The 13,797-nt window shown below is 37.8% G+C and overlaps 1 protein-coding gene across 2 annotated transcripts in view; it reads right to left on the bottom strand.

Moving 5' to 3' along the window:
* The window catches only part of GRB2 (growth factor receptor bound protein 2), an 85,951-nt gene extending 72,504 nt beyond the window's left edge, over positions 1–13,447 (bottom strand). Inside the window, exons 1-2 of one of the 2 annotated variants that reach the window (XM_014072499.2) lie at positions 13,355–13,447; positions 12,982–13,250 (exon numbers count right to left, since the gene is read on the bottom strand). In XM_014072499.2, coding sequence (XP_013927974.1) covers positions 12,982–13,218 — 237 coding nt within the window. In that variant the 5' untranslated portion in view covers positions 13,219–13,250; positions 13,355–13,447. Of the gene's footprint in view, positions 1–12,981 lie in introns of both variants that reach the window. The other variant, XM_087709959.1, reaches the window with a different exon arrangement.
* Between the last annotated feature and the right edge of the window lie 350 nt (positions 13,448–13,797).

Genomic DNA, 13,797 nt, shown 5'->3' with positions numbered 1-13,797 from the left:
TGTGCGGAATTTAAACCATTGACATTCCAAGTTAGAAACTTAGTTGCCATCATTAGCCCCCTGAAGCTTTTTAAGAGCCACCTGAACATCTTGGAATTTAAGCTTTGGCCTGGCTCCTCCCAATGCTTCTGATGTAACGCCTGTAGGGTCCTGAATGGTGGCTTGTGTTCGTTGCGTTTTTAATTCCTGTTCCATTCATCTAGTAACCACACAGTCTTGCCTTTGTTCCTTAGCTTCTTGTACCTCTGAGAGGACAAGTTGATCCCCCCTTGTTAATACTTGAGTGGTTTGCTTTCCATCATATCCTTCTTGTTCTCTTTCTCTGAATCTAGAGGGAGGGGGTTGTCCAGCTTTCAATATGTTGCTGTAGAAATCTTGGGCCTTCCATACTGTGTTGAGGTGATGTCTTTTTCCAAGGTATCTAAATGCAATGCCGGCTGGCGCGTCCCATCTAAACTGTATCTGGCGATTTTTAAGCTCTTCAACTAAAAAGGCATAGTCTTTCCTAGATCTCAGCATTTTAGGTGGTATCTCTTTCAAGACAGTCACCTCCTGACCCCTGATTTGAAGCTTATTTTTATAGGACTCCTGTAATATCGTGTTCCTCATATCTCTAGTGGCAAAATAAACCACTATATCTCTTGGTAAATGCTTTTCTCTTGCCTGCCAGGAATTAACACAGTAAACCTTTTTGATTTGCCAATCAAGATTCCCTCCTGACCTTCCCACCATCAGGTCGAAGGCTTCAGAGAGAATCTGTTTCAAGTTCTCTTGTGTAATTTCAGGGAGGCCCCTTATCCTTAAAGCAAATTCCATTTGTCTATACTGTAACATTATGATTTCATTTTCTGCATCGCTGACCTTTTGCTGAACCGCCTTCATCTTCATTACCAAGTTCATATTAGAGTCACTAAGATCTTCTAACTTTTCTTCAAGGCCATACACAAAACCAGATAGAGAATTCAGAGCCATCAGAAAATCCCCTCTAATCATTTGGTTACATGTCATAAGTTCTTCAGACATCTGTTTGTTAGAAGCAACTATCTCTTCCTTAAGTTTTGCTTCCATCGTATCAGCATGATTTTTTAACGCATCGATTAATTCCTTCTGCAAAATTTCCCTTGTCAGGGGGTCCCCTGCAGAAGTAGAAGGGAGTAATGATTGTAATTTAGCAGAAGGCGCTGGTGAATTTCCGGCACTTTCGATGCGGGGGGAGGAGGAGGGGGAAATTTTTGCGTAGAAGCCATCTCAAGTTTAATCTTCTTTAGTCAATTAAAAAGTCCAGGCAGTCCAATTATGCAGCAATTGCTATTTGTTTTGATAATAAATCACTTCTTGGTAATAAATCACTTTTAGGCTTCGCAAAAGTTCTATCCGAGTCACGCCCCTCCTACACAGCTCGGCGCCATTTTTTTATAGAACTTTCAACAAGTAATCAGCAGAAGGAATTCTTTGCAAATGGAGCTAAGGATTTATACATACAATTAAGATGTTCACAGATATTGGTTCAGCTCGGTTTGAAGTCCATAGTAAATCATTGTGCTGAGGATGAGCGAAAACCTTCGTTCTGCAGCAAAAGGCAGAATGAGCCTCGGCTCAGAGCAGCTATGCTACAGCCGGTGCCCTCTCCCTTCCTCCCAGCGTTTAGGTGACTTCTGGTGGGCGGAGCCTGACAGAGGGTTGTTATTCTTAACAGATCTGGAATCTTGGCGTCGTTAAACTGTCTAAACAGCAATTTATCAAGCTGTCTAGTAGTTTATTTACCCTCTCTTCGGGCCTAGAAGAGAGAGGTGAGAAGTTATGCATCGGAAGCCCTCTATGGAACCAGAGAGATTTTGTGATGGTTCCCTTACTATGGTTAGTATCATCCTTTCCTATTTCGTGTGTCATTTGATAGTTTTTTAAAATGTATCTATTGATTTACTTTATTTGAGTGCTGTATGCTCTCCAGAATCATATGTGATTTGGGTAGCTATACAAATATGACAAATAATATATATATATATATTGAATGATAAATATGGTAGCAGAATGCCTGTAAATATAGGATTTTGGACTTTTCGTGTGTCAGGACCTGGTGAAACCCAGGTTCTTTGTTGAAATGATTACAGGAATATAAAATGTGAAAGGCTGAGCTATACTAAAAGAAATGCAATTACAATTATTTTAAGAAGTCAGATGCTTGATTTTATGTAATGATTGTAATGTTCTACAGGCACTTTATGAGTCATTTTAGTCTACTTTAAATATACATGCAAATTAAACAAGGGCTATGGTAACCAATATGTTATTAGAAAATTTAAGAAACAGTGTTTCCAAATATAGAAGCTACATTTGTGCATTTATAATGCAGCAGGTTTTTCCTAGCTAAATAATTACCTTCATCATTAATATAGTTTTTGAGTGAAATTCTTCATGTTGCTGTTAAAAAGAAACTGCAAATGAATCTGTCTTAGGTTCTCTCTCTCTCTCTCCCTCCCTCTCTCTCTCTCCCTCCCTCCCTCCTTCCCTCTATCTCTCATTCATTGGCTGTCAATCTTACTACAGGGAGGCTTACAATATCAAAAAATAAAATTATATAAACAAAATGCTACAAAGGTATAAAAATGCAAAATATAAAATACAAAATACGATAGCTAAGAGAGGATGGCACCAAGATGGGGGGTGGGGGTGGGGTGGAGATCTGATATTAATCTATACGCCATCTCCAACATGAAGCCCCTCCTTTGGTGCCCCAAGCCAACTGGCAGAGCCAGGGCTTTCTTTCCTGTTTATATCTGACTGTTCACCTTGCTAACTACAAACCAAATCCACACAAACCACAACACCTTTATTTCACCCTCTGATGATGCCGGTGGAAAACCATGAGGCCTTAAATCAGACTGCCTCCAAAGTGTGCTCTTGTTACATAGCCAGAAGGGATCTGCTGTGTGTTACTGCTCACTTTGCTTTATTGGCTCCAAATCCAAGGTCGATAATTGGCAATTCCATGCCCAGTTCCAGCTCACATAACCGATTGTTTGCAAAGCCACCACCAAATTCCACCTTGCAGTTTCTGCCATTTATTTTATTTTTATTTTTTGCTCCATAGGGCTGTCAATTATACAACCTTTATAAATGAACAATCAATCAATTCCTAAAGCATTTAATTCCATTAAAACAATTGCCAAACATTTAGCACATTATTGCTTTCAACAACTTCAACTATTTTATAAAGCATCATGCCACCATAAAGTGACTAAAAGATGGCAGGTCATTCAATCCCACATAGCCATGTAGCCACTATCACCAGAATGTAACTACAGACATACCTACTGACCCCCTCTCAGACTGAACTGTTGTGTTCAGGAATATAATAAGGCAAGCAACAGCAGCCCAGCCCCACCTGTGTTTGGGGCAATAAAAAATAGTTTATGACATGACATGACAATATCACCGAATACTAGGCAGCCACCGAGCAGAGCCAAGTTCTTACACTATAGTTCATTTACAATTTACAATGTATTTATCAACCCAGCTTTTAAGTATATCAGCTGCCCGGATAGCCACCCTGTTAATCAACAGGAAAAGAAAAGTAACAGTGAAACCTGGAAATCTAATCTTCCTTATAGAGGATTGACAGGTGGGAGAGGCAGGCAGAGGATGGGAGGAAGTCGTCCCATAGGAAATCAGCCAATTGAACCACAATAGTCACAGGAATCAGAAGCTATCATCTCAGGCTACCACCCCAATTTGCACTAATGAGTCCTATATTACTTACATGCAGATTCTTGAGTTAAGATCATATGGAAATCACTGCTACAATGGGGAAGCATGAGAAACCATCTTTTAGCTGCTCTGGCTGCAAGGTGATCTCAAATACAGGTGGAAGTAATAGGCCATATGCAGTGGGATCAGTGGGAGGGGTCTGTTCTTGGCAGGTCAAGGAGGCATTGTGAGCACGGCTACAAAACAGTCCCCTCCCCCTAAAAATAAAGGCCACTATAAGCAGACACGCTATAAAATGTATGGCCCACTGTTGTACCGCATCACCATTTTGATCCCTGGAGAAATACAGTAAAAGGAATGGAAGAGAAGATTAAAATAAAAAAAGCCTAGTGAGACTGTATATAATTATTAGGCTCACAAGATTGGGGTGGGGGGCTGTTACCGGCTTACAACATTATTAAAAGGATGTGCACTTGTTGTCAAGAATGGTATTTTGTCTCTCTGATCAGTCACTGATCAGCTCCAGGAGCAGCATGTTAAAAAGACATTAAGAATTCTAACGTACGGGGATGGTTGCAACATCCATCCATTTCATCTGCATCATGTGAAAGGGGGGAAAATACAATAAACGATGCTGCTCAGCTACAGTTCAGCACTAGCAAACTGTTTCAAAAGAGAGGCAGAGATAGGCTGAACTGCATACAAATAGGGGACCATCAGAGAAAATAGAGATTATATTCACAGGCATTAGATTAATACTTATCGGTTCTGCTCCTCCAACCCAACAACTGCAAGATGATTAGGGGACTGGAGACTAAAACATATGAAGAATGGTTGCAGGAACTGGGTATGTCTAGTTTAAGAGAAAGAAGGACTAGAGGAGACATGATAGTAGTGTTCCAATATCTCAGGAGTTGCCCCAAAGAAGAGGGAGTCAAACTATTCTCCAAGGCACCTGAGGGTAGAACAAGAAGCAATGAGTAGAAACTGATCAAGGAGAGAAGCAACTTAGAACTGAGGAGAAATTTCCTGACAGTTAGAACAATTAATCAGTGGAACAGCTTGCCTCCAGAAGTTGTGAATGCCCCAACACTGGAAGTCTTTAAGAAGATGCTGGATAGCCATTTGTCTGAAATGGTATAGGGTTTCCTGCCTAGGCAGGGGGTTGGATTAGAAGACCTCCAAGATCCTTTCCAACTCTGCTATTGTATTGTATTGTATTGCACACAAATAATGCCAGCTTGCTAATAATGCAATTGTTTTTAAAAAAATGCACCATAGCAAAGCTCCTCAAATTAACCCAAAATTTCCCTTGTCCAGTCGTGTCTGACCCTAGGAGGTGATGCTAATTTCGGTTTCTTAGCTGAGGGAGCCAGCATTGTCCAAACACATTTCCGTGGTCATGTGGCCAGCATGACTATATGATGAGGTACACAGAACACTGTTACCTTCCCACCGAATTGGTGCCTATTTATCTACTCACATTTGCATGCTTTCAAACTGGTAGGTGGGCAGGAGCTGGGACGAGTAACGAGAGCTCAACCAGTCATGCAGCACTCAGGTCTCGAACCCAGGCAGTCAACTTTCAGGCTGACAAGCTTACTGTCTTTAACTGTTGAGCCATCGTGCTTCTAAAATAATGAAAAGCCAACTGAATCTGATGTAATATTTCAAATTTTTCTTTAAGAGATACTACACTGCACTTGAAATAATAATGCAATAGCACATTGTTTCATTCAAAATCAAGTAATTTTTCTGCACTGGATTGTTTTAACCAAAATAAAATAGCTACACAGCATAGTGACCCTTAGCTAACAAGCACCCAATGTCATGACTGCATCTTCTGGTCCTTCTCCCTTCAATATTAACCAGTCTAGGAGACAGCAGGCCCTATATGGTAGCTTTAATTGTAGCTACATTAGGAAGGCATCACCTTTGTTCTCTTCAATGTCATTCCTATGACCAACAAGCCAATCTGCTCCTCTTGGCAATATCGTCCCTAGATCTCCTACAATTCTGGACTCCCAGAAACAGTCAGATTGTAATCTGTCTGTTGTAATCTGTCTATCTTCATACCTTATCTGGGGAGATAGTAAATCCTATAGTTATGTTAGCATCAAGGGTATGAATACCAAAGTTGAGAAATAATGTCCTATAACATAAGTACATTATCTTTTTCTCCCAATAATTTTATTATAAATACATTAAATTATAATTATAAATATATTAAATTCTGTTAATTGTTTTGAAAATAGGTGCAGATTTTTCACTAATTTTATGCTTCCTTACAATTCCAGTAGTGGCTCTCTTACACCCCCAATTAATACTGTTTTTCTTATTTCCTAGAATGGTTACTCCATAAACCCTTCAAAAACATGAACTGAATTTGAATGGTGAAATGTCATTCAGAATTCATGTAGCACCAACCAGAATGGCCTTTAACTATATAAATTTCTCTTGTCCCCAGATTGCACAGCAGCTGCTCAATCTCAGGAAAAGACACAACTGCTTTCAGGTGTTCCTGAGAAGTGCAACATGTTTATACATTCCAAATCAAGTTTTGCTATTTGAATCTAGACCTATGTGGAATCCTAATTATTAACTCCATTATTCATTTCTAACTCAACAATATGGCATTACAGAAACTTTTAATGACAATTCAGTTTTTATTACTTTGTGATTCAGAAATGAATATACAGTATATAAACATGAATCTACAGAGACCATGGAATATGGAGATGTGAAATTTATAACAAACCATACATTTAACTCAATGCTTCACCATATAATCAATAACTACAGATATGAATTCAAGAAATAATTGTGATATATTCATATAAGATTATTTTAAAGATTGTTTCAAGTTTAGAATGTTGCACGAACCTATTCACTTGTTGTAAATCATGGCTTCTGGCTTAACCAATATGATATATTCAATAAACTGTGGTTAAATAAATCATAGTTTGGGGTAACACAGCTCATTAGTTTTAAATATTAATAAAGATGCCATCGCTATGTTGGGAAAGCATTTTCAAAAAAGGTTTAAAGATATTTTTCCCCACATTTTAAATGATAAGGCAGATCATATAGCAACTTTTGGGTCAAAAACATTTCAGAGAAAAAGCTAAATTAATTTCCAGGATGTTAATTTGTCAGGTACAGAGAATGTTTGACATTAAGAAACATGACTAAGCAATCCACCACAATCAGGTTACTATGTGTAGGGTTTCCATCTAGCAAACACAAGAGATGTATTTAATTTGCTGTTTTTAGAAGTGAGCTTTTATCAGACTGCCAACCTCAACATGACTCTGCAGCAAATAACAACCATCACACTGTGAAATGGAAAAGGAAGCCTAGGTAAGAAACCCTATTATTACTTGCTGACCTCATTCATCTTATGTTACACAAATATGTTCCTTATACAGTGAACTTCAAAATGGTTTTTATGCGAGAACTAAAAATGCAAGATCAGCAATAAGTCTTTGGAAACATACGATTCTATTTGACTTCTGTTTTAAAAGAAACAGAACAAGCATATTGAAAAATAATAATGTGAATGCCGTTTAAAAATGTGAACATTAACATACATGCCCTTTGCAAAAACAACAACAACCCAGCTGATATTTGTTGATTAAAAAAAAAAACAAGCAACATATCTTCAGTTAGATGACAATGCATCTTCTTGCTCAGGTTTGTCAACATAACGATCATGGATTTTCAACACCTCCAATATTAGCAGCCTACTAAGCACTTTACACAATGTTTTCTATCCCTACTGATATTATCTAAGTAGTGAAAATATAGGGCATTTATCCCTAGAAAATAAGCTGATGCCTATTCTTATGATGTGCTACAGTATATTAAATCAAGATAAAGGTTGGACTTCATTTCATTATCAACCAGGGGGAAATATGGACATCTATCCTTTCTCCACCATGTGCCAAACCATAAGCAGTATCGATGCATTTTATATCTGAACAGTTGCCAGCTGGCAGAGATCTCAACAGAGTAAGAATTTATTTGCCAGAAGCACATTAGGTTTTAAGCAACAATACCGGGTAGCCTATTGGTCTTCTGAGTTGCAGCCTACAAAAGCTAAAGTATTACCGAAGAAGCATAATGAAAATAGCCTACATACAAGTTACAATAAGACAGCATGGTTAAAAATTGACCCAACAAACACCTGAATATGCATTCTGCTCTTTTCATCTCTAAAATACAACCATATCAAAGATACACAGGAAATGAATGTCGCATTTTAAAATGAATGCATTTATCTGCATGTACTAAAGCACTATATTTCTATGTTAAATTTATATTTACTGACAAAGAAATAAAGGGAGACTAGTATAGATGTATTTCAAGCTATTTAGCTCTCGCCAGCTGGCCATACCCTTCTGGGATTCAAACCCAAACTTACATATTAGGTAGATGTATTACCTCTAAGCATCTCCTCACTTTGTCAGCTATACCATGGGAGAGATTAGTGTTTTTTATCAGGGCAATATGATAAAAATATGGGATGGAGCATAGTGCTTCTGTTTTCGCCTTTCAGCCGCAATCCAGAAGGTTTCATAGGCAGTCGCTTTTGTGACAAACTGTTGTTGGGTTAAATTTATATTTACCAACAAGAAATAAAGGGAGACTAGTATAGTTCTAGTTTTCAATTCCTGCATTGAACACTATATCGGCTGATACAAGTTGTCATGAACATGTTTTATATTCAATTTGGAGGTTTCACCATTTCTTAGGAATGCAGAACTTGCATAATATTAACATATCAAAAATTTTAAATTATTTTTCATTCAATTGACATCCTGCTTTCTACTCAAAAGAATATTGAAGAGAGGTTAACATTTATAAACCACAGAATGAAACATTATACAGTTAAAATACTAACATTAAAAATCTTGGAAAAATATATTTATTATTTGAAATATTTATATAGCTGCCCATCTTAGAGCAACTCTGGGCAGCTATCAATCAAGAATTAAAACACCACTAGTGAAACAACATAAAAACCATATTAAAACTACTAAAACAATACACATTAAAAATAAAAACCTAGCACCATGTTGTGTTTCCAACATGTAGTCACCTCCTCCTATCTCAGAGCTTAGGCTAGGAGGGTAGAAGCAAGAGTGTTCAATAGGGCGGGGAACAGACATGGAAAAGATATGCTTTCTAGCTCCCATAAGGTGGCAATATTTAAGGGAAGCAACTAGGAACATGTAATCTGATATGTATCTTGCCATCTCTTCTAAAGGCAGAGAGGTTGGGGATCAAATGTAATCCTATAGAGGTTATGATCCACAACTCACATTCCATGCATTTTAGGCTCTTGAAAATGATCCAGAACATACTTGAGTTTTAGATGTGACAAAAATGTTGCAGCCCATCTTCTTATAAATCAAAAGTACATTTCTTTATTCTTAAATATTGATCATCAGTTCCTTTGTTCAATTTAACATACTGGTTATATATTTTGTGGCCTAAGGACAAAAACAGGAACAATTACTAGTTTCGAGTTCTAACATAAGACAAACACAGGATGTTTTGTTCCGAGCTCCTACTCTGACTTTTAATATATGATTTTTGTCACTCTCTCATTTTAGGGCTGTTCTCAAATTATATGGTATACCTAATTATTTTTCCTCTTTTCTTGATTTTATTATGTATTGACCTATATGCCTAGTTGGCAGATGTTGTTTATAAATACAACAAATTATGTCAAACAACATGCCTAGTTTAATGTCACTTGGGAGAAGTATGCCATCTGAACATGCCATCTGAACAATACAAAAATAGTCTCTAACATTTTGTAAGGCAAATTAAAAGAAAATCTGTTTTCTTTGCCAGACGGCACTATAGTGTGACAGTTGATTGAGAATAGACAAATTTCCCTATTTTCAAAGTGAGAAGCAAAATTGATCATACTATACTCACACATACAAACACAGAACTGAACAAATTTACACAATTTTCAATCAAAAGTTCATTTGCTTTCAGAACATAACCACAAAGAAGGTAACAGTTGCAGTTCAAGTAACAGCCAAGAACTGAATATGTGCATTTCCTGCAGTGAAAATACTTAAATAACATTTTTAAAGAGGGCTTATTTAAAATCTGTCCAAGAACATACATTTTGTTTTCTTCCCCAAGACTAACTTTTCTTGCCACATTTGTTAAGTGAATCACTGCAGTTGTTAAGTGAATCTGGCTTCCCCATTGACTTTGCCTGTCAGAAGTTTGTAAAAGCTGATCACATGACTCTGGAACACTGCAACCATCATAAATATGAACAAGTTATCAAGCACCCAAATGTAAATCATGTGACCATGGGGATGCTGCAATGATCAGAAGTGTGAAAAATGGTCACAAGTCATTTTTTTCAGTGCCGTTGTAACTTTGAACGGTCACTAAAATAACTGTTTTCACTTGAGGACTACCTCTATGTATTCATCAATATTCTTCAGTGTGGCTATATGAGAAATAAAAGGTTAATTTAGCAAGATTGCAAATCGAAACATATTGTTAACTTCTATGCCCTTCTTTTTATAATTCCAATGTTTTATAGATATATTTTATTAGTTAATAGAAAAGGCAAAAAGAAAATAGATTGGTAAAAAAAGTACAGCATATTTAATATTAAAATAAATTTAATAAATACCAAAATCTAAATATGTTTACTTGGAAATTATTATGCACATATGCATAATAAGAATTAATGAAATTGAATGTATCTTATTGTCAATTCCCACCAAGATATGTTTAATAAAAGATTGATGGAGTAGAGAACAATATCACAACATCTGTAATTACTTGCTAGGTTCCGAACCTCTTGCCTAAATCCCGATCTGAAACAGAAAGGTTCATTAATTTATATTATCTAACAAGAACTGTGAAGCATAATGATAAATGTGTTGGACCCAGTCAAAATTATTAAATTGTCAGATATTAATTCTAATAGGAAATAAGTACAACTGACTTTAGACAAGGGTTTCACTAATATTTTATTGATTTTGACCTCAATCAATCCATCCATATTTCAGAACATTTTCTTCTTCAAGAATTGATGAAAGTAAAAAAAATTTTTTGACTGGATATCAGACAAAAATATCTAGGTTTCAATTATGCTCCCACTTAGTACTGATGAACAAATTTTATACTTTCCAATTGTGATACAGAAAACACATCAAAACCTAACAGCAATAAAATATTTCTCTTTTGAAGTACTAATGAAAAAGAACTTTGCTAATTCAGTTATCAGACTATAAAACTAACTGGATAGTTTGAACCAGGTTATTTTTAATATGTATTGTGAAATTAGATCACGGCTGAATTAAAAGCTAAAATTTAATTAATTCAGTAGAATTAATTATTTTCAATACCAGTTTTATAAACCATATAACACCTATTTTTGGATCCAAGTGTTGGATGAAACCAAGGAAGCAATGCAATATGAGATGAAGTAAGGCTTCAATGCATTTTTTTTTAAATGATTCAACAACTGTGCTCCTATATCCAACTTTGCAGGCAAAGATCATTTTAAATAGGAACTTGAAAGGAATACCATTCTTCAAGGCACAGTTGGGGTTTCCCTATGATTTGATCCCCTTACTAAACCATATTGGAAAGAATCTATGAATATTAGTTTCTCTTCCCCACCTCACCTGTATTAGATGTACCACATGATTAACATTGAAAACCATTGAGTCTTAATGTCAGGATCATATATTAATAAATATGTCATCGGTTAAAAAAATAAGGAAGTTCCAAATATAATTAGTGACTAAACTATTCACATTAATATTTACAATTCAATCCAACATGAACCCAGGAAAAATAAGGCTAATCTGATTTCTTTTAAGCCCTCCAGCCTCTTTTTTTGCTCCTGGAATATGGCATCTGAGTTTTATCTTTTGCTAATACAAAGAAGGACCAAAGACATTTATAGTTTGACATTATAAATCTCCCATCCTAGAGCTTAAGCAGACTGATTTAACTTTTTAAATACATATCCATTTATTTTTAGTCAACTTGTAGCCTCTAGATAGAATACACATATTTTTAATTAAAACTACTTTATTGTCCTGCTGCAAAATTAAATAGTTGTATTTTGTTAACCACAAACTGTTCCAAGACTTTATATACTTATAAAAACTATGAACTATATTCCAGAAAAGATTAAACGTACTATATTCTAAATGTACCTGGATGCTCAACAACTATTACTGTTTTATTAGCTTAACAAAATAAATTGACAATGAAGTTTGTACAGCAAATAACCTATTCCTTTACTTTATTAACTGAATTTATAAGCTGTTTCTGTCTTACTTTCTTTGAGAGGAAACACAGAAGAAAAACAGAGTAGCTTTTTTTAAAACAAAGATCTCCAAGATCTTTCCTCAGTAATTCTAAGAAAACAGACTAAGAAAAATATAAGGAAAGCTGCAATGTGTTTATGGGGTATATTACTAGTAAAAAAGTAGTAGTAGGAGAAGACACTATTACTTTCCATGAACTGTGGCAGTAGTTCCCAGCTAGGGCAACTTCCCAGTCTGTAGGAGGCCTTCAATTCTCAGAATCCTTAACTACAACAACCCTTGCTGGGAATTCTGGGAGTTGAAGTTCACCCACAAAGCTTTCTTTTCCAACACGCATTAATGTGACCTCCGATTGATAGGCGTACAACATGCACATAAGAAACCACAGTGTGAAAAAAATAACATCGCCAAAAGAATCTGGATAGCACAGGGCAGCAGCAGCAGCAGCAGAAGAATATTTCCAAGCAACCCTGTGATAACAGCGCAAAGTCAAACTGCTGTTGTTCGCCCTCCCTGGAGCACACACAACTTAGTAGCAGGGAATCTGACACTACCCAAAGCGGAGGAAACATTTAAAATGGGAAGGAAATAATTGACAACTACCCAAACCTTGCAGTATCACACAGCAATCCGTTTATATCTACATCTATATATATATATATATGAACCTTAGCGCAGCTCGACCACCCCCACTACCCCCCACCCCCGATCTTGATACAAAAACAGTCCAAGCCAAACACTTGAAAGGCAATTTCTACATCAACTTTGAACAAAGCCAAATTCAACGTGTGGGAGGCGGGGTAGCGCGACACCAAGCAAGGGAGGTCTCGGGAACGATGTGACGGAGTTTCTGGAGGCGAAGCCCATTTCGGGGAAAGCCTGAAGAGGGCAACCTCGGCTTCTTTGTGCCACCACCTACCCCTGCCTGCCTAACCTTACTTACCTTCAGAATATCTCCCCGTTTGAAACTGAGCTCATCGTCCGCGGTGGCTTTGAAGTCGTATTTGGCGACAGCTTCCATGCTGGGGTCGCTCTCGGGTGGCCACGAAGAGGAAAAGGCGCTCTTCCCTCTCTCTCTCCCTCCCTCGAAAGCCCTTTTCTCTCCGGGAACGCCCGGTTTAAGCTTTGCCTCTCGTCCGCGCCGCCCTTTCTGCCCGACTTCCGGCTCGGTCTTTCGCATAGACAAGGGAAAGAAGCGAGGGCCAATCCGCCCTAAGAGGGAAGGAAGAGAGGGAACATTGAGGGAAGTAGCCCGGATCAATGACAGGGACCGCGCCCTGCACCTCTTCCCTCCTCTCGACTCCGCTCGGCTTTACCGCTTCCTCTTTCTTGCAACCTCTCTCTCTCTCTCTCCCTTCGGCTCCCGGCGCAGGCAGGAAGCGTCGACTGGCATCCTCTACGGCCAATAGCAGCCCTTCCGAGGGGACGGGCCCAGACTCCCCCCCCCCCGAACAGGATAGGGAAAGAAATCGGGCCTGCTCAAGCCCCTCCTCCTCCTCGCTCTGCAAGCAGCTGGTGCTGCCCGCCCGCAGAAGCGGAGCCGACGCATAAAGCCGGGTTTCTGTCGCTGAAGGGACGCTTCTTTAGAGTAGGGAGCAGCGGCCAGCGAAAAAAGCGACTGCCCGCCTTGAATGCAGACACCGGAAGTTCTTTTTGAAGAGATAGATGTGAAGTTTACACAAACGCACACACAACACACATGTAGATGCACTACCTGACTCTGTTGTTACATCCTCAAACCCCCATAATTTCAACCTTA

This window comes from Thamnophis sirtalis, unplaced genomic scaffold (genome assembly GCF_051295495.1).
Source record: "Thamnophis sirtalis isolate CommonGarterSnake01/CBP01778 unplaced genomic scaffold, rThaSir2_p1.2 scaffold_3, whole genome shotgun sequence".
NCBI lineage: Eukaryota > Metazoa > Chordata > Lepidosauria > Squamata > Natricidae > Thamnophis > Thamnophis sirtalis.
The sequence above is the reverse complement of the archived record's forward strand: the minus strand, read 5'-3'. Positions and strand labels throughout refer to the sequence as shown.